Source organism: Anneissia japonica, unplaced genomic scaffold, assembly GCF_011630105.1.
Source record: "Anneissia japonica isolate Jap-2015-1 unplaced genomic scaffold, ASM1163010v1 scaffold2030_len652032_cov178, whole genome shotgun sequence".
In the NCBI taxonomy this organism is placed as follows: domain Eukaryota; kingdom Metazoa; phylum Echinodermata; class Crinoidea; order Comatulida; family Comatulidae; genus Anneissia; species Anneissia japonica.
In genome coordinates, this window is record NW_022705472.1 from 19979 (window position 1) to 46369 (window position 26391).

The 26391-nt window shown below is 33.6% G+C and overlaps 1 protein-coding gene across 1 annotated transcript in view; it reads left to right on the forward strand.

Annotated features, from left to right (window-relative positions):
• Nucleotides 1-22724, forward strand: part of LOC117105513 (sodium/calcium exchanger 3-like) — a 37600-nt gene extending 14876 nt beyond the window's left edge. Inside the window, exons 3-9 of the mRNA XM_033246675.1 lie at nucleotides 3978-4210; nucleotides 5614-5792; nucleotides 16062-16294; nucleotides 17510-17848; nucleotides 18655-18833; nucleotides 19587-19922; nucleotides 20682-22724. Coding sequence (XP_033102566.1) covers nucleotides 3978-4210; nucleotides 5614-5792; nucleotides 16062-16294; nucleotides 17510-17848; nucleotides 18655-18833; nucleotides 19587-19922; nucleotides 20682-20918 — 1736 coding nt within the window. The 3' untranslated portion in view covers nucleotides 20919-22724. The remainder of the gene's footprint in view (nucleotides 1-3977; nucleotides 4211-5613; nucleotides 5793-16061; nucleotides 16295-17509; nucleotides 17849-18654; nucleotides 18834-19586; nucleotides 19923-20681) is intronic.
• Nucleotides 22725-26391: the final 3667 nt, after the last annotated feature.

A 26391-nucleotide genomic window follows, 5' to 3' on the forward strand; every position in this document is an offset into this window, starting at 1 on the left:
TGTGGGAGCGGTTGGCACAACAGTTTGTGGTTCCGGCTCTCAAGCTTGAGGTAGTTCAAACTTCTTGCTTTACATTACTTGTGTCTTTGGACAATAACATTTTACCCAAGTTTGTCTCTCTCACCTAGCGTTGAAATATGGAGGAGAGCCGTGTAACCCAATCGGCTAAACAATGGTAGCCACATAGTATTCTATCATTATTGTTTGTGGGCCTGCTGTCGTCAAATCTATATATTTGTAGAATTTCCTGCTTTTTATATACTGTAGTAACATGGTATTAAATCTTTAGTACTCATCAGTTAAGATGAATAATTTTTTGATCAACTTGTCTGCAAACTATCAAAAACCTGCACAATGTGTATTGTTAAAGTGTCCTTCATGGTACAAAACTTGGATGTGCTGGTTTTTAGGAAAGAGCTGTTCCTTTGTGTGGTTTTAGTACTGTACCATGATCAGCCCTTGTGTGTTATCACCTCAATTGATTTCACAGTATAATACTATACTATGATAGCCTTTGTGGCAATTGACTGCTGTGTATTAAACTGTGCATTGAGGTTTTGTTTGTTTTTTTCATGGGTGCATTCATGTATTTTACTCTACATTCCATAACATGTAATATAATCATATGTATTTTTAAAATTTTTCTTTTGCTATTTTAACAATCAATTATTTGATATTGGCTTTTCGGCGGATCATAATTTACTTTTCAAATCATCCATTGGAACAATCAAAGTGCCTCATGATACAATCAACATTAAAGCTAAATATTGCAAAAAAAAATGTCTGTCTCGTGCGCTGCTTTACCTTACCCCAGATGATCATTAGAGCGAGCCAATGTGGATGAAGTGCCTTGCCCATCGACACAAACACAATAAATCTGAATAGGTACCAACAGGAGACGCACTGGGCCATATGCATAAGTGTGTGTCGATCGAGACATCCCCCACCCCCCACAAGTAAGTTTGTAAGGCTGAATAGTAATCACTGTGCCAACCGCTCTCCATTTATATAAGGGCTACGTAATTCTAGTGTTCCTTTTATGCCATCTTCATAAATCGGTCTCCTCAACAAAAGAGGATTCAGCAGGGTGGAGGAGGGGTTAGCTAACATTGACTTCCTAGAAATCTCCAGCTATCTAGGTGCCAAATTACTCTATGTACCTCAGCCATGGTGAGACTGAGTTAATCTGGACCCTCAGTCTGTAAAGCTAGGCGAATATATTCGCGCGAAACGAAAGTTTCGGTTCATTCGCATGTGCATTCACATTTCTATCGGAGTGAGCAAAGCGAAAAAATGCGCAACCAATCAGAGCTCAGGAAGTGAACCAACGCTCTAAAACATGGTTGCCGTGCAGCGTGTAAGAACTCTGTCCTGGCATACCTTCATAGTCCTGGTAACCAGTAGGTATTCTTGGGTTAAGAGCTATTGAGGTACTGTATAATCGTGGAGGTATAAAAAAAATATGCATACCTCCATGCTACAGTATAATATATCACATCCCCTATGAAGCTGAGAGTATCCATTTGATACTATGATCAGTGTTAATAATGAAATGTGCGTCGAAGGCTTGACATTGCATATGGTGATCGAATATAATAATTCAATGCATTAATGTATTTTGCTCAAGAAAAGTCTAATAACATTATTAAAAACATCCCTCTGTGTAAAGTAGACTCTCCCAATCTATTGAAAACCATTCTTTAACCTGTTTAATCTCGTTTCCACATTTCCATTAATTGCATAATTATGACATATTCTGTATCAATGCATGTCAGGTGTTGGATCGCTTCAGGTCCACGAAGCATATGGATATAATAATTACTGAACTAACAATGCAGTATTACACGTCAGTCGACAGTTCAGTGGTACAATAACTATCCCAGGGAAGCCACTCAATCTAGATCTGAGTACCCATGTGTGTGACCGTGCCTCAAAAAAAAGCCCTAAACAAGTTTTGGAATGCAGAGAAAATGCACTCCTTTTCACGTAATATATTTACAATCTTAATACCCATTAAAGTCCCATTCCTGGAAAACCTCATAACACTCTAGCCTCTACCCTTAAATAACAGACAACACACATTATTCCTAGAATATGTATAGGCTAGGCCTATGCCTAAACATATGGTAACAAATAAAGACGCTGTCTGACACACATAGCGACACACACCCAAATGCGTTCTTAATTTCCTCAAATATGATGCCCTATTTACAAATTTGACCATTTTTCAGACCCTAAAAAACCTGTTCAGAGCAAAAACAACCCTTTTTACGTAATTTTGGTCACACACATGCGTCCCCGAGGTCAAGGTGGGTGCCCCCCCACCCCCAGGGTAGCTATGTATTTTTGTGAAGCAGAATAAATAAGTTTATAGCCTTCCAACAGAAGTCAAAGAAACATTCGTGTTCTAGATGCAAAAGAACCCTACAGTTTTCAAGTTCCAGTTATTTGAAATAACCACATTTGGGCGTGTTGGCTCATTTTTATTTCCTGTACACCTTCTAGTTTCCCAAGCATTGTTTTGTGTTTTTATGTGTATTTAAAATTCATAGTTAAAGTCATTAATTTCATCTTTATATTAAACTTATGCCATTTCATTCAAGGCCACTGTTGTTAGTCTGACAGTTCGCCCTTTGTTGCACATACACACAAAATAAATGGTACAATTGTTCAAATTAAGGGCCAAATTTCCTTATTCAGACCATATATTTTAAAATTACCTACATACATTTAACATGTGTCTCTTTAATAGCCGCTCTTGTGTCTTATAGGATGAGTTGAATATGCAACTCCAAGGTGATTCGTTTTATAGATGCATTTCCATAATTGACTACTTAATTCATCTCGATGCAAATGACATTATTAAAGTACTATAAAGTAACAAATAAATTTAGAAAAATGGCAGGCCTATTGTAGCAGCACTGTAGTTTTCAAATATTAATTTTTTAATTCCAAATGTACTATAAAATTTACTGATATAGAAAACACCTTTAAATCTTATAGTGTAGGATATTATTTAATTTAGACCTACTGTACTAGCATTATTCCTGTTGGCCTAAATAGGTATTGATACATTCTGAAAAACAAATATCGAGATAATTTTTGCTAAATTCTATCATTCCATGCACATTCCGTTGCTTGGTTTACTAAAAAACAATCAATATCTATAAATGACGTTGCTTTGGATTGGCGGGGCTAGTCTAAAGCTAATTTCATGGCCCTCCACTCACCTTTCTTAACCTACTTTTCCATCCTTAAAATCCACTCTTTTTATTTAGATTCACTAATGTTATCACCTACCTACCCTTAAAATATCTATCAACTACCTTTAGTTTTCTACAGCTACAACCCTGGTGTTGTTTATATAGTATACATCTTGTGGAGCTTCTTTTTCCATTCTTTGCATCCTTTTCTCAACACTCTTAGTGCGTTTACTGTACATGTACCCCCTTCCTCACTTCCCCCTCCTATCCAAGCTTCTCTGCTGATTTTGCCTAATTAGTCTTACAGTAGTATAGTTTATTATTTTTGGTGTTTCAAAGTAATATTTTAGCTGATGTACAGTACCCTGATTTATCATCTATCGATGAAAAATTTATTCCTGGTTTCATAATGGTCAATTTGACATGTTGTCATGTGATATTTTTACGTGGTAATTTTTATTTTATAAATTTTTATATTGTTACATGTAATACTTTATGGTTAATTTATGGAAAATACATATTAGCAATTAGTGAGTTTTTGCAGTCTGTTTAGTAACTCAGTTTAGCTATCAGTCCCATATTAGCTTTGCAAAATAATGTGTTAATAGTATACAAATATTGACAGCTCATGAGGGGATTCTATTGCCCTGCTTCTTAACCAATCAGATGCCTAGAATCTATAATGTATATATTTCAGTTTTTTTTATGTTCCAGTGAAAATATTATAAGGGATAACAAATTATATTCTGTTATTAATTTATTCATTTTTAACAGGAGAAGGTGAGAAATTCTTTACAGCTGGCCATGATGTAGATCGTGAAGTGGTTCGTGATTTCATGAAAGAAGTCGGGAAACATCCTGATATTGACGAAACCATGATCGCTAAACTTGTTGCTATCGAACGTCAGCAACATCAACATCATAGCCGCGGATGGTATAGAGTCAACGCCTCTCGAAATATGACGGGACGATCAAAGGTCGAGGAACAAGACCCACAAGCGTTGGAGGTAAGTGTTAAGGGCTTGTCGCGTGTTCTGTCACATTTGGTGCCTGTTTTTCCAAATAGAAAGACCAAAAGTAATTTTTAAATGTACCTTTTATGAAGTGATCACTGTAGCGGGATGCTTACTGAATCTTTATACTGTATTAATCCAAACAGCTTTTTTAGTGCGAGCTGTGCGCTTGGTTGGTAAGTAAGGCTTTTGCCTCATGTGATTATGGACCCAGGTAATTCATTATTACCTGCAATTAAACATAGCATGCTTTTCATCAATTACCAATATGTATTTTTTATGAATTGTCTCTTATTCATAATGATACTGTACTTTTGCAAATTATCATTGAATAAATTATGTACTTTTCCGTAAATTAAAAATATGAAATATCATTATTTGTAATGATAGTCACAATAATTCTAAGCATTTTCTGCTTTTATTGTGATGGGATTTTGCATTGTTCTTTCAAAATTTGTTTCAAGATAAGGAGGACACGAACAATGCATTTGTTATGCTCAATTTCAAAAGAAATAAAATGTCATCAGGTTGCCTAAAATACCAAATTAGTACTAAAAATAGAAGTGAACTTGAAAAAAATTGTACATGGTAGCTAGTTGTTAAACAACAATAGTATCCATTTTCATTGATCTAACGTAGTCCATTTGACTTGCAATAAAAAGAATTGTGGCCTTCTGATATAATTGTAGGTAAAATGTGATGGAAATAAATGAATATGCGTAAGTCACTGATTCTATGAAGAACGCAATGCGACAACGCGTGCACAACGGAAGACGGTGTCGCGTAGTCTAGCGCTTACAGTGAGCAGAGTTGGATTTGTAGTGCAACAGTCATACGACGGAGTGACTGCCCGGCTAGTTTATTTAGAGCATCTTGCGTATGTTTATCGTGTGAATGGATTGCCACCTATCAAATAGGACAGAGATAAGGTCACTGTTGCTAATCCTTGGCTATATGCCTAAAGGAGTAAATTAAAATAAATTTAAAGTTTAAGTCAATATTTGCACTGTACAACATCATCAGACATACTACATTTGGCAAGTCATTTACTAATGGTTAGGTGTCAAAGTAAAATAGATTTATTAGATAATTTAAACAATTTTCTTTTTAGCATGTTTTTATCAATAAAATACAAAATATAATGGTTATCAATCAATTAAAACTGTCAGAATATTTTGCATAATTACCAAAATTTATAAAAGAATTATTAACTAACACACAAATAAAGAAAATGCTGGTGTGAATCTATCTCCATTCCGTTGCGTTCCTAGCCTCTACCTACAGTAGATAACATAAACAACAGAATCTCGTCACAGTCGACCGGCTTCTCAAATGTGACCTCCTCCCCTATATTCAGTTCAAATACTATAGGTGTATTTATTAATTTAATGTTTCAGCTGTATCACAAGATAAAGAATAAGGAGTTGCCCGCTTTATCTAAGGAAGATCTGGAATACGGCACGGAGAATGCTGTGGTAGAGTTCTCAGCAACTTCCTACTCCGTTATGGAAAATGCTGGACGAGTGAAAGTAGGAATGGTTCGACGCGGAAACACCAAAAACCAAGTTATGTTCAAGTAAGTTTGTTAATTAGATTGCTGTGTTGGTAATGGTGTTGGTAGTGCTCCTATAATGTTTGAATTAAGTCACATGGTAGATCTGTAGTTCTTCTGAAGGAGACAAAAGCAAAACAGTTATATTACAAAAAAGTTTTATTTGCAGTAATGATATTATTTTGATGTAAGTTTGCATCAGGAAAATATCATAGGAGTGATATTTTGCCCTACCTGACGTGTTATCGTACCAAATACTCAGTACGTCCCCAAATACTTGTGAAAAAAAATTGCAAGTGATTCAGGTGGGAATCGAAACCCACGACCTCCAGAGCTAGCCTGACGCCATAACCACAAGACTACCGAGCTTGCGCTTAGTGACTGTGTTGAATCCGATCCCAAGTAGCAGGGGGTACTGCAAATGCTATTTCGATGTGAGTTTGTGTCAGGAAAGTATCGTTGCCCTTACCTGATGTGTTATCGTACCGAATACTCAGTACTGTACGTCCCCAAATACTTGTGAAAATAATTTTCTGGCTAGGGATATGTGTTGTTCCACAAACGTTTATGGTTTTTTTAAGTTTATGCTGTCATTTAGAGGACCTTGGCAACATCCAAGGAGTGAAAGGGAATCGCAATGTTAGAACCGTTGGCTGGCTACTATTGTAGCTAAAATTTATCATTCTTCATAAAAAAAATACAAGTAGAAAATATAACTGCAAAAATTGTAGTACATCCTTTAAAATTGCACCTAAATATCTTAGTTGTAAAATAGGAAATGTCATATTTTGGCTCAGTATTTTAACAGAATTATAATTTAGATCGACAGTGAATTTCCAATTGGCTGCACTATTTATGAATTTTCACAACTGATACAAAAAAAAACAACTCCCTTTGATTATTCACAAAATGAGGGTTGAATCACTGATGTAATACCAGCATCTGTTTTTGTGATACAAAATATATTTAACTACACATAGAGGTTTGTGATAGAGTTCAGTTACAAAAGAATATATGATTTACAGTCCAATAAATCTTCTTGTTTGAATGCTGGCCACATTTGATTCAGGATTCATGGGAAAATACAATTATTTGTATTTTGTAAAAACAAAACCATAATATGTTGACTTTAAGCATAAGTTAATAAATAAACTTGTATCAAAAACCAGAGGATCCACTGATTAGTCTTAAATAAAACAAAAAGACAGAAACTAAGCTATATCTTGCCACACTCAACTGATGATTACATTTTTATTTGTTTATTGTCACACACACACAATGCTATCCGGAATTTGTGCAAATCAATGTAGTATCGATTGTCTACACTGTATAGTTGTAATATGCTGTTATTTGCACTAATTTAATGCTTACTGTTGACCTTGTAGACATGAATATTCATAGGAAAAAATTTAAATAAACATAAAAGCTAGTGCAAGTAGGAATTTTAATTGTGATGCCTCTTTATAATAAGAAGACTCAGCATTATATATCTCTATGAATTCAATTACATTTTGAGTTGGGTTTAAGGACTGCATTTGATTTAAGAAATTGAGTTTGGGATCAGGGAAAGATTAAGAAGGTGGGGGGAGAGAAGATACGTAAATCATTGGGCTACTCATGTCTCAATTTCATAAGCAGTTTGCCAACATCTGTCTCAAACTCGCAAACAATTCCAGTGTCAGCTGATGGCCTTATTATACCAAATGCTTCCATAGATATAGCAGTATAATCATATGTTTGTGTAGTCAGGTTGCACTGTGTATTATGAATGCTAGTTGAAATTCATAATTGGTAGCTTTTGCAGGTAGGCATGTCAACAGCACTGGTACTACAGTCCTACTGTACTGACGATTTTTTTTAAAACAGTGTCCAAATTAGATTTTTTATTGACTCTTATATGTCAGTTTTTTATATATTCCTCAGTGGCACATTTCAAATATATAAATTTCTTATTTTTAATGTGCTTTGAATTGACTGTAAATACATTAAATCTATTTTTGTACAATTAATGCTTTGGTTTCTTGGAAAAGCACTTAAGAAATCCAAATAAATAAGTAAATAAAGGCATTATATAGATAATCCTGTTTAAAGTAAGGGATGTAAGAGAAATGTAGTACCGATTTTGAATTATCTTTAGTATCTTTGTCTCTGTTTCATTGTCCTTGTTGCCATTAATGATGAATAAGTCATCAATCAGAGTAATATGTCAATAAATGGTGATAGCAGTTGCTATGGAAATAATGATAATTTAACAATAGATTATTATTTAGGCTTGCTACTATTAATACTATTATTATTATTGTCTCCTTGTATTTTACATTATGGTATAGTATGCCATGTCGTGTTGGATTGATCACCCACATTAAATGCGGTTTAAATAAAAATAAATGAATATTTAAAACCTTGATTTTTATATTGAATTTCGTTTTATTATCAAAAATGTTATTAAATTGCTAAAAATAAAAATAATGTCCTTGATGATAAAGATATTTGTTATTACTTTCAATCAAATTTGATTATGATTTTACCTATTTTTATGGATAAATTAGAAGTTTTTATTTTCTTACATTATAAATAGGCCTAAAAAAATGGGCACATACAAACATTTTAATTGGTCTAATTAATGAAATTTTGTTTCTCATTCACCTTTTCTAACTTTCATGAGGCAAAACAATTAAAATATCCTAATGATCTAAATATACTCATAAGTGATGAGTAGGCCTTTTTGTTGGTGTGTATTCCTAGACTAGAAAAACAAAACTGTATAAAAATGTGTTGGCAATTTAATGACTAAATAAGTACAGACATGCACATAAAAAATAAGTTTTCATTTGCATCTATATTAAGAAAAGAAATGCATCTCACTTTTCATAGCCAATCAAGCATATTCCTTTTAAGTTTTTTGAAGCTATTTAGCAGCTGGAAATAAGATCCCTTATACAATTATTGCAGAAATTTATTGAAGTTCTGCTTGGAAATAATCGTCTTACAATCGATAATAGAAGTAGAATTTGAAAGACAAAAAATATCTTTGGGGGAGAAAGAATACGCTAAAATGAGCACATAAGATAAATTCAGTACTCGCATTAAAATTATTATACAGATGACATAAAAGTATTAAACAATCAAATGCAGTAAAATACAAAATACAATAAAGTGTCAAACAATATTTATCAAACAACAGCCATTAAAACACTGCACAGTCAATAAAGCACAGAAATATTAGTTAAAAAAAGGGATAAACTAAGACTTAATATCTAGTTATTTTGCTGCTAGAATATGGTATTATTATTAAGCCACACGTGTTGTTAATGGTCTGGAACAACTGTATCTTATAGTTGCATAACACATTGTATGACCTGGAGGAGTTGGTAACAGCCTTTCGATTATAGAGAATTTTGGAGAAGTGCATTTGAGGCTTGCCACCTCAAAATCCGCATACCGTCGCTATTAAAATGAATAATTAGCATATAATGTTTCAGTATTGTATACTTTTGTACAGCAAAGCCGTAATACTTTTGATCAAAACTATGGTAATAGTAAATTGATTCCATTAAATGACTTATCATATTAAAGCTTATATAATATGGAGAATAATAATAATAATAATAATAATACAGTAGATGGATTTATATAGCGTAAATAAACAAGGTCTCTATGCGCTCAGGACTAGATGTTGCAATTTTCAATAACTTTCTCCTCCCCTGAGGGTCACTTCACGTCCTCTGCAGCCAGTAAACCGGCGCACTTTCATCTGTCCACAAAAGGGCCAAGTGAACCAGTACTCTGGGGTAACCCCCTGCTCATCTCGAAAGAATATTAAAATGTCAATTTTTGGGGGGTTTTTTTCACTGATGCTGATTTTAGCAGTGCAAGCCCCATACCGTAAAACCTCGAATTGAAGCCCAGTGGGCTTTTTCTCGAGATGAAGCCCATCCCAAATTGAAGCCCTCCCCTTTTTTAGTTTGCAAAATTAGCTTTGAAAAGAAGCCCATCTCAAAAAGAAGCCCATGGGCTTCTTTTCAAGATAGCATAGGCTTCTTTTCGAGATATTACAGTCACATACACTGTACATCAATTTCAGAAAACAAAATAAATTATTTATACAGTTGTAATGGTTTATACAGTAGTTTAGGTGATTTAATGCCATTTAAGTACACTCCATGCCATACAGATTGGTGTTACGGTGGCCTTATTTATTGTTTTATAGTACAAATTCACAAAATTTACAGCATTCATTTGAAAAGAAGCCCCCCCCCCCACCTCTTTACTTTGCAAAAGTAGTCTTGAAAAAAGAAGCCCATCTTAAAAAGAAGCCCATCTCGAAAGGAAGCCCATCCTAAGTTTTCAAAGAAAAAAGAAGCCCAGGCTTCAATTTGAGGTTTTACGGTATATGGAATGCCTGTTTTGTTTCTTGAAACCTACTAATGCTGTATAGTATCTTTGCTTGTGCCTTTATGAATCATACTTTTCTCATCCTTAATATGTGACACTTAAATGTGGGTCCTTTTAAGTTACATGATGGTTCTGTGTAATGGTTCAGTATAAAGTATTTTACAAAATGCCAGGGATTATCAAATACATCACTAACCTTATAGGGTGTGGTCTCGAACTTCAAACACACTGCCAGCCAGTCTTGTTGAATATTTAACCAGAGTGAATTGATTCAACAGAGCATATTTACCTTTGATGATCACCTTGTGATCTTGATTTAGGAGCAGAAACAAAAAAAATTCTCGGTATTAATTTTGTCAACAGAATTACAACCAAGATGATGGAGAGCACCATCAGCATTGGTTGCGATACAGGTTCTTGAGGTTGGGGGTCAAATCCCATGTTGTTCAACTTCTACCCTTTAGGCAAGGCACTTAATGCTTAATTCCTTCGACCTAGGAGAATAAATGAGTACCTTTTAGATGAGATGCTGTCAATGATATGAAATATTGGTCTGGTGTTCAATTAACTGCGTGAACTATTTGTCAGAGACCTGCTACACTGATGCATACTGTAGCTGTTTTTAAATTTTGTATATGATTACCAAGGATTATAATTGCATCAGATATTGATAAATATCAGTGCTGCAAAATGTTATTTAATATTACAAAATTTTACTTTTTTAGATATTTATTTATGTATAATATGTAGTTTTGTAATTGCTAAAAAAATGTTGTAATAAATACAAAATTTGCTTTTTTAGATATGTCTTTGTATATAATAATGTTATGTGTGACAGGCTCTGACAAAACCCTCCATTTGTCACATTTTTCCACAAGCACCCAAAACGTTTGAGAATCTGAACTTTAAACATTTATAAAAGATGATATATTGAAGAACATTTCTGTAGAATATCAATTAAATCTACAGTAACTGAAAAGTATATTAAAATTATTTTTAAAATACAAATCTTAATAATAAACTATTGATTTTGGAATCTTAGGAAGCTGTTTTCTCAAAACCTACATGACTGATATCCAATGAAATATATATTCATAGCTTTGCTAATATTCAACCAATTTCCAACAATAAACACTGTTTTAAAGAAGACTACTCCCAGAATCTAAAAACACCAAAAACTCAATTTTGAATTTTTCCTAAAAAAAATGCAACGTTATAGTAACAGTAATCAGCAAATTGTTATTTGAAGCTACAGTACTACTAGGTACCTACTTATATACACTTGGCTGAAGAGAGACCACATGAATGAAGCCCCTGCCTACGGGTACGTCTCTTCTGCCATTAATAAATAGTTCAAATGTTCAATCACAGTGTTCAATAGAAACCATTTTATTTTTAGACATTATTTATTACTATTATATGTTATTATTATTATCATGGAGTGGAATTGGATACTGTAGCTTGAGGGAAGTTGAATAGCTTGGTGGTTAAGATGCTTGTTTTCCAATCCCAGGGTCATGGGTTCAATGGGTTCAAAACAACTCCACACATGATGATTTGTGTTAAATCATCATGTGTGTATGTTTGTCTTGGGATTGTCCCCTTAAAGTAGGACAATGATATATTTGCTATTGACCATCCATGGTGCATGTTGCACCTTAATTTAGATATAAAATAATTAATTATTGGAGGGTGTAATGAAAATAAAGTTTTGTTTTCTTATTTAGCAAATAATTTTGCCAAAAACATTCAGACGGAGGAGAAAATAAAAATAAAATTTTATTGGTGAATATAAAATAGGATGGTAAATGCTTCAAATTTATATATTAGGAGGAAATATACATATCTTTTCTTTGGAGACTTCAAGGCAGCAGAGGGCGTAATAAATATAAAGAAAAATTTTTATTTTTCTAGAATTTACACTTTTTTGTTCCGGCAGGTGCGCTAATTGGCCAAAAATAAAATTGTATTTTTATTTGGAATCACAATATTTGCAGTGGGCGGATTCGCTAAACAAGGTATTAAAAAAGTCTCATCTAATATAGAATATATAGTTGATCACTCCCCACACTTCAAATCAATAGATTCACTATTTATCAAAGGAATATACGGTAATAATAAACAGATTATATAAGATATTTGTGATTTTTACAAATTCACATTAAGTGGTTTGATAAAATTGAGCTTGTAATTGCTACAAACCAATAAGTCATCATTCAGATATTTTAGCTTGGGTGACAAATTTTATAATTAGGAAGAAATATACATATTTTATTTTTGGAGATTTTACGGCAGCGGTGGGCGTAATAAAAATAAAGAAAAACTTTATTTTTTCTGAAATTTCCATTAATTTTTTATGGCGGCAAGTGCGCTAATTGGCCAATAGTAAAATTTTATTTTTATTTGAAATCATCATTATTGTTGGGCGGTTGGTTTGCTAAACAAGGTATAAATAAAGCCTCATTTTATGAGCTGGAACCACCTCCCTTAATAGTGACCAGGTAACTAGCAGCTTCTAGAATTTTAGGAAACTGTTCGCATATTGTTCTTTCATTTACAGTATTTTCTCCATATTATGATTATCTTTATAGTGCATGAATTTTAAATATTTCATTTGAATTATATTTACTGAACTTATGATGTAGGGTCTATATCTAATACTTGTTATAAAGTCATAATTACTGTATCATTGTAGTCTAGCATTAGAAAAATGGATTTTTATTTGTTCTTTGTTACAATAATCACAAAGAAAGTACAATATGTATCTAGTGTATTTTATGTAAAACTATAGTCCTCGGCCCTAAATTTACATAAAGACAACCTCTTTACAACTTGATATAAAAATGTAAATTATACTTCTTTCAATAGCTTGAATATTAACTACTCAGTTTCAGTTGGTTTTAATATTAAGCCTCCAGTTGCATGATCATCATCATTATCATTACCACCCATTTCTCTATTGCTTTTTATGAATACATTTTAATAACATTGTACTGTACAGTATACAACAATATTCCATAAATGTCTTTTAATAATCTTTTCGTTTAGATTGCTAAATTGCTTCGCATGATGAAGATCAATTTTTTTGAGGCTGAGATGTAAAGATCTCAGCCATCATCAATAATTGCTTGCATCTTAATTTAATACTACAATACATCATACTTTATTAATGGTAATCTGCACAACAGAGGCCAAAAAAAAAAAATAATAATAATATATAATGTATTTTTGCTAAATAATAAGTGAACACATGGTGCCTCATAATTTTATTGATGATAATCTGTATACAATAACTAATGCCAAGTAAATAAATATGTGTGTTTCAGTTTTCAAACTCGTCTTTCATTCCTGAGAAGAGCTTACGGTCTTATTTTATATTCCTTGCCATTTGAGTTCGTGTAAGGCATTCTGAGTTTTTCTGCCAAAAGTCATGAACTGTTGAATTGTTGGTGCAATATATCTTTAGCAATTGATTGATTGATTGATGTATTGGCCTTGGCCTAGATAATTTATTGCGTGGTTGTGTGGGGGCATGTATATGGTAGATATCTTTGCGTTAATAAGTATAAGTTGATTCAGCCTCCTCTAAACATTTTTTTTTATTAGGCAAGAAACTGTTTATTTTTTAATATGGCCTAACTGGTCTTTTCAGCACGTTTCAGCTTAAAAGCAAAAGTCGGAACAGAATTAAAAGAAACGATGATTAAAACAGTGAGCAAAACAAAACAAAAACAGGTTAATTTTATGATTAATTTTTATTATTTATTTTTTTTATTATGTTAATGTTTAATTATTTAAATATCAACCAAGTTTTATCTCAACTATCTCATCATTCCATTTTCTTTATTCTTTTTCTATTTTATTTTAGATTTCTTATCCAACTATTTCATTGTTTACATTTTGTTATTGGAACAGACCCATGATTATGCACTATAAAACATTTTATTGAAAGGTTTATTGAAATTTTGAATTCAAATTCAAAGGTGGTCATGAAGATCAATGGTTATTAATTATTTATCAAACATAATGGTTCAACTACTTTGGAGATGACTATTAAAATGCAAGAAGAAAATAAAACACTTTATTTAATTTTCGCATTAATTTAATTTTCGCATTAATTTAATTTTAATATCTGTAAATTTATGACTACTGTACAGTATGAAGCAGTTGCCACAACGGTTGCGGCTCAGACTCTCAACCGTGAGGTCAGGGGTTCAAAACCCTCGCTGTGCAAGTCGCTTGTGTCCTTAATAGGCAAGACACTTTATTTTCATTTGTCTCCCTCTATTGAGGAGTATCAATGGGTACTTGCACAGTCTGAAGAAAGAGAGACGGGCACTCCAGACTGCGAGCCCAGAGATTTGGGTTTTCGACCTTTGCCTTACCTTACCTTACTTATGATTATGAAATAATGTCATCCTTGTATCATGTAGCTAAATTCAACAAAAGTATGCATATTGTTAATGTTTTGTATTATTGGCGCAAATAATTTCACTTAAGAATTTTTATGCAATTTAGTATAGATTTGCGATACACCACATAAAATTCGAGAAGAACTGAAAGTATCTAATGTACATGCTTTAAATAGATTGTGCTGTTTATATATCTTCAGGAGAATCTTTAAATTATATTTATTCATAGAATTTAAATGATTTATAATTGCAAATGGTTATTCCAAGTTCTATACGATCAGACCGATAACTCCTGCAATATATAAAATAATTAAAAACTTGTGATAAAGGTCGCGTAATATAATTCTTTTGTTGCCTGATTTCATTTATGAAAGTGTACTTTATTCACTGCTTGTCTCCAACTGGTCTTAGGGTTTGCGGCTGACATCACTTCAAAATGTCATTTATTAAACAAAAATTTTGTCATAATAATGTCCCTTTCACTATCTTTTCCGTCACATAGTCAGATGAAGTTAAATCCAACCTTCACACAGTAATCAACCGACAATGTTTTGACCCTAAAAGATAAACTCTATTATAAATAAAACATTTAATTGCTAATTTTAATGAGATTACAGGTCAAGGCAATATTAGTTGTTAATTTATTGGTATTGCAAGTCAAATTTTTTCTTTCATATATTTCGATAAATATCTGATCTTTTAACACTTAATCTGCGCTTTCTATAATGTGTGTGTTATTTTACCATTAACATCTTCTGCTTGGTTGATAATGTGTGTGCATATTGAAAGGTAGAAATGTTTAACCCCGGTGGACATCATAATAGTAAGACATCCTACAGCTTTTTGTAATAGCATAAATTATTGTTATTTATTGTGTAGATAAATTACAATACCAAAATTATCTACACAATAAATAACAATAATTTATTGTTTACAATACCACAATTTCAAATAGGTTTTAGCAGTTAATCTTTTAAAATATCTCCACAATCCATTTTTATAACTTCATTTGTAGAGGGTAACTAAATCCTGTAGAATGAATAATTGAATAGAAAATTTTAAAAATTACATTTACACTCAACTTTCAAGAGCTTATGTCGCCGAGTTGAGCGCTTAGTGAAAATTCAACACTGTTTTGGTACGTTTGTTTAGTTATTAAATGACAATGTAGTCACTTTTTCAAATTTTAGTCAAGTGTATCACCAGGAAATGACAAATAATGGAACATTTGCTATGATAACTTTTTTCCTTACTAATTCTTATCATAATTACGTCTGCAGATTGCACTATGTAAAAACTTTTTGTTTCATTGCTAGTTGTACAGTAAGAAAATTTGGTATTTAACTGAAAGAAATAAGATGCTTTTCTACAAGCTTCAATTTCAGTTACATCTTGAAATATATATGCTCTTTATGTATATCACCATGGATGACAAATTTCATTACATGTCATTAGATATAAATATTTTGAATATTATTCCACACAGGTATGAGACGTTAGACGGTACGGCAGAGTCTGAGTCGGATTATGTTCCCCAGAAGGGCACATTGGTCTTTGAGCCCGAGGAGACTGAAAAGTTCATTGAAATCGAGATCATTGATGACAATGAGTGGGAACCAGATGAGACGTTCTTCGTCAAGATGACCCTGGAGGAAAAACCTAGTGGTATTGTGCTCGGCAAACACCCAATTACTGAAGTCACCATAATTAATGATGATGGTAAGATTCATGTCAAATCATTCATGCCTTGTATTTACTTCACACTGACATTTATTTTTTTCTTTTTCCAAGAGGCCTACTCTGCTCTTTTCTACTATCCTCCAACATGTAGTCTTCAGACTCCTGCCATCATCTTTTCTATCTGCCTCTCATCTGGCTCTCATAATATATCAATTTCAGGTCCACTCCATCTTTTCTTGTTCCTATAATAATGTAATCTCTCCGATGTGCTCTTTCGTTCTCTCTTATATTAATGTTGCCTTTTAGGTGTGCACCTCTTTTCCCTTTTGTTCCCATACACTATATTATTAGTTAATTACCTATCAGCATATTATGATTGCTCTACCATGAGGCCAGCATCTTTAATTCATAGCTATAAAATTGCTAATTGTAAAAAAATTGTAAAATTTATAGAAATTTCTCTCCTGATCTACTATTGGTTAAATGAATTAAATAATTACTCATATAACCAATCAGTTGTGAATGATAAGTATGTCTTATTATTTAAGAACTAGTCAATTTAGATTGATTGATGTCGTTCATGAAATGTATTTATCTTACACTGAATATTTATCTGTCAAAAGGGTATTCATTTCTAATGCAACAGCCATCCTTTAAAAGTTTAAGCAGGATTATATTTTATAGGCTACTGTACTTTTTCTAAGCTGTAACTTACGTTACTTAAATTATCATATAAATAATTAGAATATTAAATTAATATCAAAGGTGTTATAATTATGATTTATTTTATACTTTTCTAATTGTTAATATTATTTTTATTATTGTTATTGGATCTGGATATTGTTTACATTGGCAGTTTCAACATTGGTCATACTTTATGATGATATTTTAATTTATTAAAGCCTCTTTGTGTATTCAAATTTATTAATTGAATATAAATTAACAAGATTTATTAAATAGAGAAAAAGTCTACAGTATTAATAAAATTCAAAACCCTGAATGAATATAATTTCTAATTACAAATTTGAGGAAATAGTAATCACATGTTGATAAGCTGTTTAAGGCAGAAACAGGTGGCATTGATTAGCTGAAGTTTATTTCTTTAATTGTTGCTTCATCAACAAAAAAGTGATTGGAATATTATAATTCATTAAATAAGAATATATAAATAATGCCCCATCAGGTAAACCAAGTTTGTTTAATTTGCTTTCTTCATCAATTATACGATATTTAAATTATTTCCTTAACTACCAGAGCCTGGCACATTGGAGTTTGCTAAGACTAGTTTCCTGGTAACGGAGAACATCGGAAATGCAGAGTTGCCCGTCCAGCGTCTGAACGGATGCGATGGAAGGATCGAGGTAACCTGGCGGACAAAAGATATTGAAGCAGTCAATGGTAAAGATTTTGAAGGCGGCGAAGGTACGCTCGTGTTTGAGCACGGCGAGAGGGAGAAGAGCATCAATATCCCAATTATCGATGACCAAGAATATGAGAAAGATGAAAGTTTTCAAGTGGAGCTGTTCGACCCAACTGGAGGCGCTCAGCTTGGACGATTGAAAAAAACAGTTGTTACTATCATTAACGATGACGGTAAGAATCCATTTTGATTTTTGTATCCTATAAATAGCAAAATTCTTTGCGTTTTTAAAACCAATGCAACTTGGTTTCACCTGCCTACCAGTCAGACTTCATCAGAATCTGTCGTAGTTAACAGTAAGTTGCATTTGTTTAACGCAAAGAGATTTTGTGTTTATTGAACTATCAAAAACCAGATTAAATTATTTACCCATTTGTAGCCTATAGTTTTAATTGTCATTTTTACTGAAAATTTGTTTTAATTCTTTCCTGTCTGGGTGCAGGACAATAGTTGCTATGAAGTGACAAAGAGAAAAAAAGAATAATTATGCATCATAGATTAGGGGCATTACTAATGTCCTATGATCCACATACCTTACCTTTATCAGCTGTACATTAAGGGGTAGGAAACGATAAAGCCACCAAGGTCATAACGACCCACGTACCACACTTCCATCATTTGGTAGGAACATTACTTCACTAAGGTGCTGTGACTTGCATATTCCCATACAAATGAACAGTTATTTAATAATCATATTTGAATAGTTTCGTCTGGTTTGCTTTATTGGATTGGATTTATTCGGTGTAAACACCAAGGATAACCCACGAAAGTGTGTAGAAGACTTATTAATGTTGTAGGACTGTTTAATCGTTAATAAACAAGCACAGTGGATGTTAACTTGCTGTCAAGCTTTGGTCGATGTTATCAACATAACCTTGTCAAGCTATGTGAGCTAGCGTCAGTTGTTAATGATAATAATGTGAATAATCGTGATGATATAATGATAATTGATTATTGATAACTTTTGATCAATTGATAGATTATAAGACGATCCTGGACCGTGTGGTAAACATCACACATATCAACATGGACCGATTGAAACTTGGCAACTCATCCTACGGCGACCAGTTTGTAGATGCTATGAACGTGAATGGTGGCGATGTTGAGAATGCCACATTCGGAGACTATATCACGCATCTTCTGACATTCGGATGGAAGGTACAATGATACTTTAGTCATCTCTTGCCCTTTAGGCTCATGGACATGTGTTGAATCATGAAGATCTTCTCATTCAGTAACCTTGGTCCCTGTGTGCTAGCCACTTCTTGCCTTGTGTTTCAGTTGGAGGGCTGAAGTGTAATATATTTAATCGCACACAGACTTTAACATGAGACGTTGGTCCCATGTTAAATATGGCCCATGTATAAGTAATAGTACACTCTTTGGAAAAGAATAGAGGATTGTCTGCCAGTGTACTGCTTAACTAATGGCCATGGCAGAAAACCCCAATGGAATGTAATTTAGTTCGATTTATTTAGCGCTTTATACCGAAGTACAGTAACTTGCTTCTCCTGTAAGGGTGTCTTCATGTCTGAGCTACCTAGTAATCGGTACCAGCTACTCTTCGTCTGTCTACAACAGGTGCTGTATGGACCGGTACACCGGGGTACCGGGGTAACCCCCACTCCTCTCACTCCTCTCGAAAAGATGTACTGGGTTCTTTAATGTACACATGAGCCAGATTGTGTACACTGGGCCTACGGTTTATAATCCTTATCTGAGAAGACTTGTTCCACCACCAGAACCATCGGCGAGCATGTCGTTCGAACCAGTGCCGATATTATGGCTGTACTTTGTGGCACAACTGCCATAACTGCTCGGCCATTCGACTCAGCCTTTTGTCGGTTATTGAGGTAATCTTATATAATCCATTACTTGTGTTGTCATTTGTATTATTTCTGTTATTTATAGGTTATTTTTGCCATCATCCCACCTCCAAGTTTTCTGAACTCTGGAGGATGGATTACATTCGTCGTGGCACTTGCCTTCATCGGTCTTCTCACAGCCATCATTGGAGACTTAGCATCCATCTTCGGCTGCATTGTTGGAATAAAGGACAGCGTGACAGCTATCACGTTTGTTGCACTTGGAACCAGTTTACCGGATCTTTTCGCAAGTAAAACTGCTGCCAACAACGAGAAGTATGCAGATGCGGCCATCGGCAACGTCACTGGAAGTAACTCAGTCAACGTATTTCTTGGTCTTGGGACACCTTGGGTAATCGCAGCCATATACTGGTCCTCAAAGGTATATTCCATTTTAAATATTTTTTCAATATACAGTACATATCTATTTAATTTACGCTGAGCATTTGACTGACATAATGCTCCTGCTCCTTGCGCTGTGGACCCTGGTTCAAATCCACCTAGCGTCAGATTTTAATTGGGGTCTATAGTCGCTCAAATTGAGAGTTAGGCAAGTTAAAGAAACATGTTTGTGGCTACTTGTATCGGTTAAATGTTGTAGTTCAGTCGGGTGTCACTCCAGTGTGGGTTTCCAGGGGCCTGGCCCAGCATTTGTGTATAATTTACGTGGATACAAGAAGTTCTGGTAATAGGTACAGCCAGGCACTAACTGCTCTCGACGGTCATTGGCCGATGCGATTCTATGGAGAACACAAAGCCATGACGCTCATGCAATAGATCGTTTTTAATGAAGATCCATTTAGGTTGCCACCGGCAATCAGCGGACTGCATTGTGTTGCCTAGCACTCACAAGGAGCAGAGCTGGATTTGTCGTACGACACATTTACACTAGACACGATTACAACATGCTACAGATGCATGCAGTGTTGAAGAATACAAACTATGTGATGATATGTCATTGTCGTGTCGTTATCGTGTCTAGTGTAAATCTAGATTTAGAAAAATTCCCTTTGGTAAATTAACAGATCACTGAGTCTTTGGTTTAAAGCTTCTATGAAAATATTGTAATTTTGTATTTAAAAGAAAAATGTTATAAATATGATGTTGTAATTTAAGATTTCATTTTACTATCAATTTGAAGGGTCAAGATTTCTGTGTACCAGCTGGATCCCTCGGTGTAAGCGTGGTTGTTTATACCATCTGTGCCTTGCTGTGTGTGTCGTTAATCGCAGCTCGTCGTTTCCTTGAACCGTTTGGCAAGGCTGAGCTTGGAGGTCCAATGCCAACCCGTTACATGAGCGGAGCCTTCCTCGTGTTCCTCTGGTTTATGTACGTTCTTCTATCCAGTCTGCAGGCCTATGAAATCATTAATTTATAGGACGTCGCTAGGCTACAATCAACAAGGCAACATACCTGATGGTCACCATGCTCAGCTATTCAACTTGACACATTCAATCAGTTCCAAGTTGCCTTATAATTAGTTATGTTCTAAGGTTTCCTATTTAAAACAAATAGTGTTTGATGAAGTTAAGGAGAGGAAAGAATTCTAGAGCTTTCCAGGAAGTACTGTATACCCTATTGCAGAAACTATGCAGTTAAAAAGTAACATACATTGAAGACCATATCATTTAAATTCCAATGTTGAAGACCAATTTTACTCAACATACCTTGATAACAAATTTCTAGGGACCATTTAAGTATCAATAATTTTCTGTTAATTTTTAAGAGAGAAAAGTTATTTTTTGTTAAATGACTATTTTTTGTATGGATCTAATTGGACAGTTTAAAAAAAAAAAACCACAATTTCCTACTCCTTGTTTAACCAGCAACAATTTCAGTTATATTACATTACTGGTAATCTACAGAACTAGTATACGTGCCAGTTGTATACCATTAAATGGTAAAATAGTCTCGAATTAGGAACCTACGGGTAATACATTCATTTTGTAGAGATACAAAGTGAATTTATTATTATCTAATTAATATTTTTGGTATTTTAAAATTATTTAGCAGATAAAATGTTAATGTTATATTTTTAATTCTATAGTGGAGCTAATGATAGTACCACATTTTAATCAACTATTATATAGTTATTGACTGTTACTGTATTCAAATAATTATAAGTTCATTTTGTTCAGCAAGACAGACAACACACATGGAAATGAGGTATATAAGGAATATAATAAAATATTCCTATTCATCAAGAACTGTAGTGGCTTTGCTAGTCATGTGCAACATGTTTTGAGCTTTGCCGCATGTATTAAAGGTACCGGTGGGCTATGTCACATGCATTGAAATTACATGTGTCTGACTTTGCCATATGCAGTTTATGTAAAATGTTGACATTTGCAATCTGCATTGTACAGAGGACAGGTGTCTGGCTTTGCCTATGCAGTAAGTAAAAATGTCACATGCATTAGAAGTACAGGTGCTTCAGCATGTGCTCTGTAAATACAGGTGTCTGGCTGTGCCACATTCGTTCAATTCGCACAAGTGTCTAGCTTCAGCATGTGCTCTGTAAATACAGGTGTCTGGCTTTTTGAATTGAATTGAATTTATTCATTAATCAGGTAAAACTGGATCGACAAACAACATTAAAACAACAAGCAACAATGCACGCAGTGCAAGTGCAACAAACAACCCTGATTAATAGGATAATCCATATAGTAGCAACTACTTATTTCCATATGGTTCCCAAAGTCCCATTCGTTAAATGTACAAGTGTCATATATTAATTTCATATAATCTTGACCTCTGCCATGTGCATTATAATTAAATACATATCTGTGAATATATGTGCCAAATTTTTCTTAGGCATGATTCAATGACAATTTTTACCTTCGATTGTAATTCTACGACGGAAACGTCATTCTTTCTATACAATTTTAAACTTTAGTCTGGTGATTGTTATCTGTAATTTTTTATTCACTTTCATAAAATTTGTAATTGGGTGCATTGGATTGTTACTTTGTTTAATCACGGGAATTTATAAATGTTATGCATTTTTTATAATTATAAGTTTTATGTCGGTGTTAGATATATGTTATTGTGCAATAACCTACATATATGTTTACTAGGATAGATCACCCATTCTTGTACATTAGTTAGCAAATTAGGCCTAGATGTTAATCAATAATAAAATTAGTAGATGTCTAAAATTGAGCTTTATAAATCAAATACATACGTTGTGATGTGTATAAGAGATACGTTGTGCATTTATGAAAACTTAATGTATATATATGTTTGTATCCTCCTTGATAATACATATAAAATATTTCAGTCTTTTTTCTTATCATGCATGTTTTGTCGATTTTAATCCTTAAATCACATAGATAAACACTTATATACAGTGGTTGGATTTCTTCTGTCTGTATATCACAACATAAATGTTATCTGTCAAAATTAAACAACTTTACTTTGCAAAATGTTTGCGTGTGTAATATTCTAATAATGATAATAATAGTAAATTTATAGAGTGCATATTGTAGAGGCTTCTATGTGTTTAACATTATTACGCCCAGTCATTGGATCAAGCGCTATAGAACACATACTCAGGTCCCTGGGGAGAATTACATAATGTTGCAGGTCTAATCATCGCATTTTGTGTTTGAACCATTCCAAGTGTCCATTTGTACTACAGGATGGTAGAGAGACAAACGTAGGCAAAGAGCCTTGCCTATGGACTCGAGCAAAATACACAGCAAGGGATTGAACCTTTGACTTCAAGGTTGAGGAGCAGAACCTCAACTGCTGTGCCAAACCACTTCTACCATATGCAAAGAAGTGTGTTCATAATGTGACACTAACCAAGGCAAACATAGGTACACTGATTTCAAAGGTTTTATCTATGGTATCGTCATTCAACGCATTGCACGCCCCTACACGCTCGAATGATTTAGTCGCTCACAAACACTAAGGCAGCACTAACCGTCAGCTTGTCCATGATGCAATTCTAACCGATTCTTTGTGCCAGTAAATAATGTAGAAATTCAGCAAATTTACGTACTGTATGTTATGTTGCGATTTCGAAAACTTTTTGAAATTCTATAGCTTGTTGCGATTATACTCATTGTAAAGATTTTTTTTTTTTTAAAGAATTACTAGTACCACTATATAAAATTCATATTTTATTGTTATTGACCATTGAATCCTATTATTGATGTTGTGATGCATATTTGCCACTGGTAATCTACAGAACTAGTATACGTGCCAGTTGTATACCATTAAAGGGTAAAATGTCTCCAATTAGGAATATTTGCCGCTAGGCCTATCCAAACGTCTCCGCATTAAGTGTTGTTCATTGTTATTTTCAATTTCTTAATCAATTATGCATTGCTTATTGTATTAGATTATTAAAGCATAATTGTGAATATTGTATCTACACACATTCTAGCAAAATTTTGAATATTACTACAGAAGCTTCTGGGTTCTCCATATTCTTTAAAATACATTATTTTTGTTTAGGCCTATAGAATTGTGTTTAAATAGAAGGCTTAAAGCCTGTTTATACTTCAACGATAACAATAAAAAAAAAAGCTAAAAAGCAATTGTTCATATAGAAAATAAAAGAAATAAGAGAAGTTTTTACACTAGAACGATTCAATAACGATTTATCAGTTATGCGATAACAACATATTTTGACAAATCAAATCAGATGACGTCATAATCATGGAAAACATTAAAATCGTCGTAGTAGCAACGATTTTATCGTTTGTCTATGATTATGACGTCATCTGACTTGATTTGTTAAAATATTCTGTTATTGCATACACGATAAATGGTTATCGAATCGTCCTAGGGTAAAAACTTTTAACTTTAAAAACTCTTATTTCATTTGTTTTCTCTATGAACAGTCGCTTTTTAGCTTTTTTTTTATCGTTATCGTTGAAGTGTAAACAGGCCTTTAGACTGTAGTTTTAATGATATGCATTTGCCATATACAGCTTAGTGTTTTCAATTTATATCATTAGCTCTGTGTACTATTTTAATATTTGGATTTGTAATTTTGAGTACGGTACATGTTTGTCAATATGGATCAGTTTCTATATTTAGAGCAAGAATAATAATAGAATGCTAACTTCAGTGTATTCTGATCCACGTGAGATTTAGAAGCTTTACCAACAAAATTACGTCAGTGCTAGCAAAAGACAAACGCCAGAAAGCACTATGCCTTTAAAAAAAATGGCCGCGTACACGCGTGCGCAGGAGCACCATTGTGCCGAGATTGGCTGGAGCAGCGTCATACATCGCGCAATTTTTGTTTCAATTGAAAAAATAATTGTGCACCCCCAATTTTCGAATTTGGACTTGTCAAACATTCAAATGCGTGCCATTTCATTCCAATTTCCTGGGCGAATAAAAGTAAAGCTTCAAATGTTTGCGGTTGGAATACATTGAGGTTATGTAGAGTAGGGCCTACTAGTCTTAAAGTAATTTGATGAAATCACTATGTTGGCAAGAGTAGCGATTTGCCATACCGGGAACCAGAAAAACAAATACGGGTTCTGATCACTTAAAGACATTTGACGTAGATGCCGGTTGAATGCCTATTTGTCAACATAGCATTTTCGTGACGATTATTAAGGGTGCACAAAATAAAATAGACAAATAAATATGTAGTTATAGCGGGTGAAATATACAAATTGTATTTTTTTTTCAAATCGAGGACAATTATAAAAGCGCGCATTTATTTAAATGTTTGACGTCGAAATCGAAATATCGGGATCACAATACTTCATTTGAAACAAGATATTCGAATTTGCGCGGAAAATTTGCGAGGTATGATTGACAATGCTCTGGCCAATCCCGGCGCAGTGGCGCTCTTGACCGTCCTTGGCAGCCAATAACTTGGCTTGCCTAGTTGTATCTAGTATTCCTGTAAAACTCTGATTTTGTTACCATTTGTATTTTATGATGGTTTCAAAATAAACTCCGAGAAACAACTATTGTTTTGAAATTAACAGCAATTGTGTTGTATGTACACGCTAACTTGCAGTAGAATATACCGTAACAAATGTTTATTTAATAGACCTTATTATTACAGCGGGATGGTGGTTAATGTGATTTTTATTATTTTTCAAATGTATTTAATACTTTCAAAGTGTAGTGAACTAATTGGTGATTAGATGCCCAATAAATGTAGTGGTTTATTCCTGTGTCATCCATTGTTTATCATTGCGGCATTTTCAAATACGTCATTATGAATATGTCCATACATCACCATATCAAGTTATTATTACTATTTCATCATCATTAGGGAGTTTTCGCGACCTTTACGTAAATGTTAACGAATAGGGCCTATTGTTAGTTACGTCATTGAGCCGATCCCATGATCGAATCGTATTTGTACCGATACAGTACTACTACTAATAGGAAAGGTTTATTATTATTATTGTTATTGTTATTATTATTATTATTGTTATTATTATTATTATTATTGTTGTTATTGTTATTATTATTATTATTAATATTATTATTATTTATTTTAGGCGCACAACTGATGCATCAAGGATTTTTAATAGTGAGTGTATCACTCTCCTACTTTTAATTGTAGGCGACAATCCCATACACAGAATATACATTATACCCACGATGCTTTACACAAACTAAATCTCAATAGGCCTATATGAGGTTTAGGGAGTGGAGTTGTTTTTTGTCGTGAGAAAAAAATCCTGCAGCACTGACAGTAATTGAACCCAGGACCGGATTGGAAGGCAGGCATTCCACCAAGCTATTCAACTCCATTCAGTGCAGTTAACCCCACTTTAATAATTAATGTTTATTGGAAGAGACAAAAGCTAACAACGTACATGAGCGTGCGCGTCCAGTTGCCATTAAAACATGCAACAGTA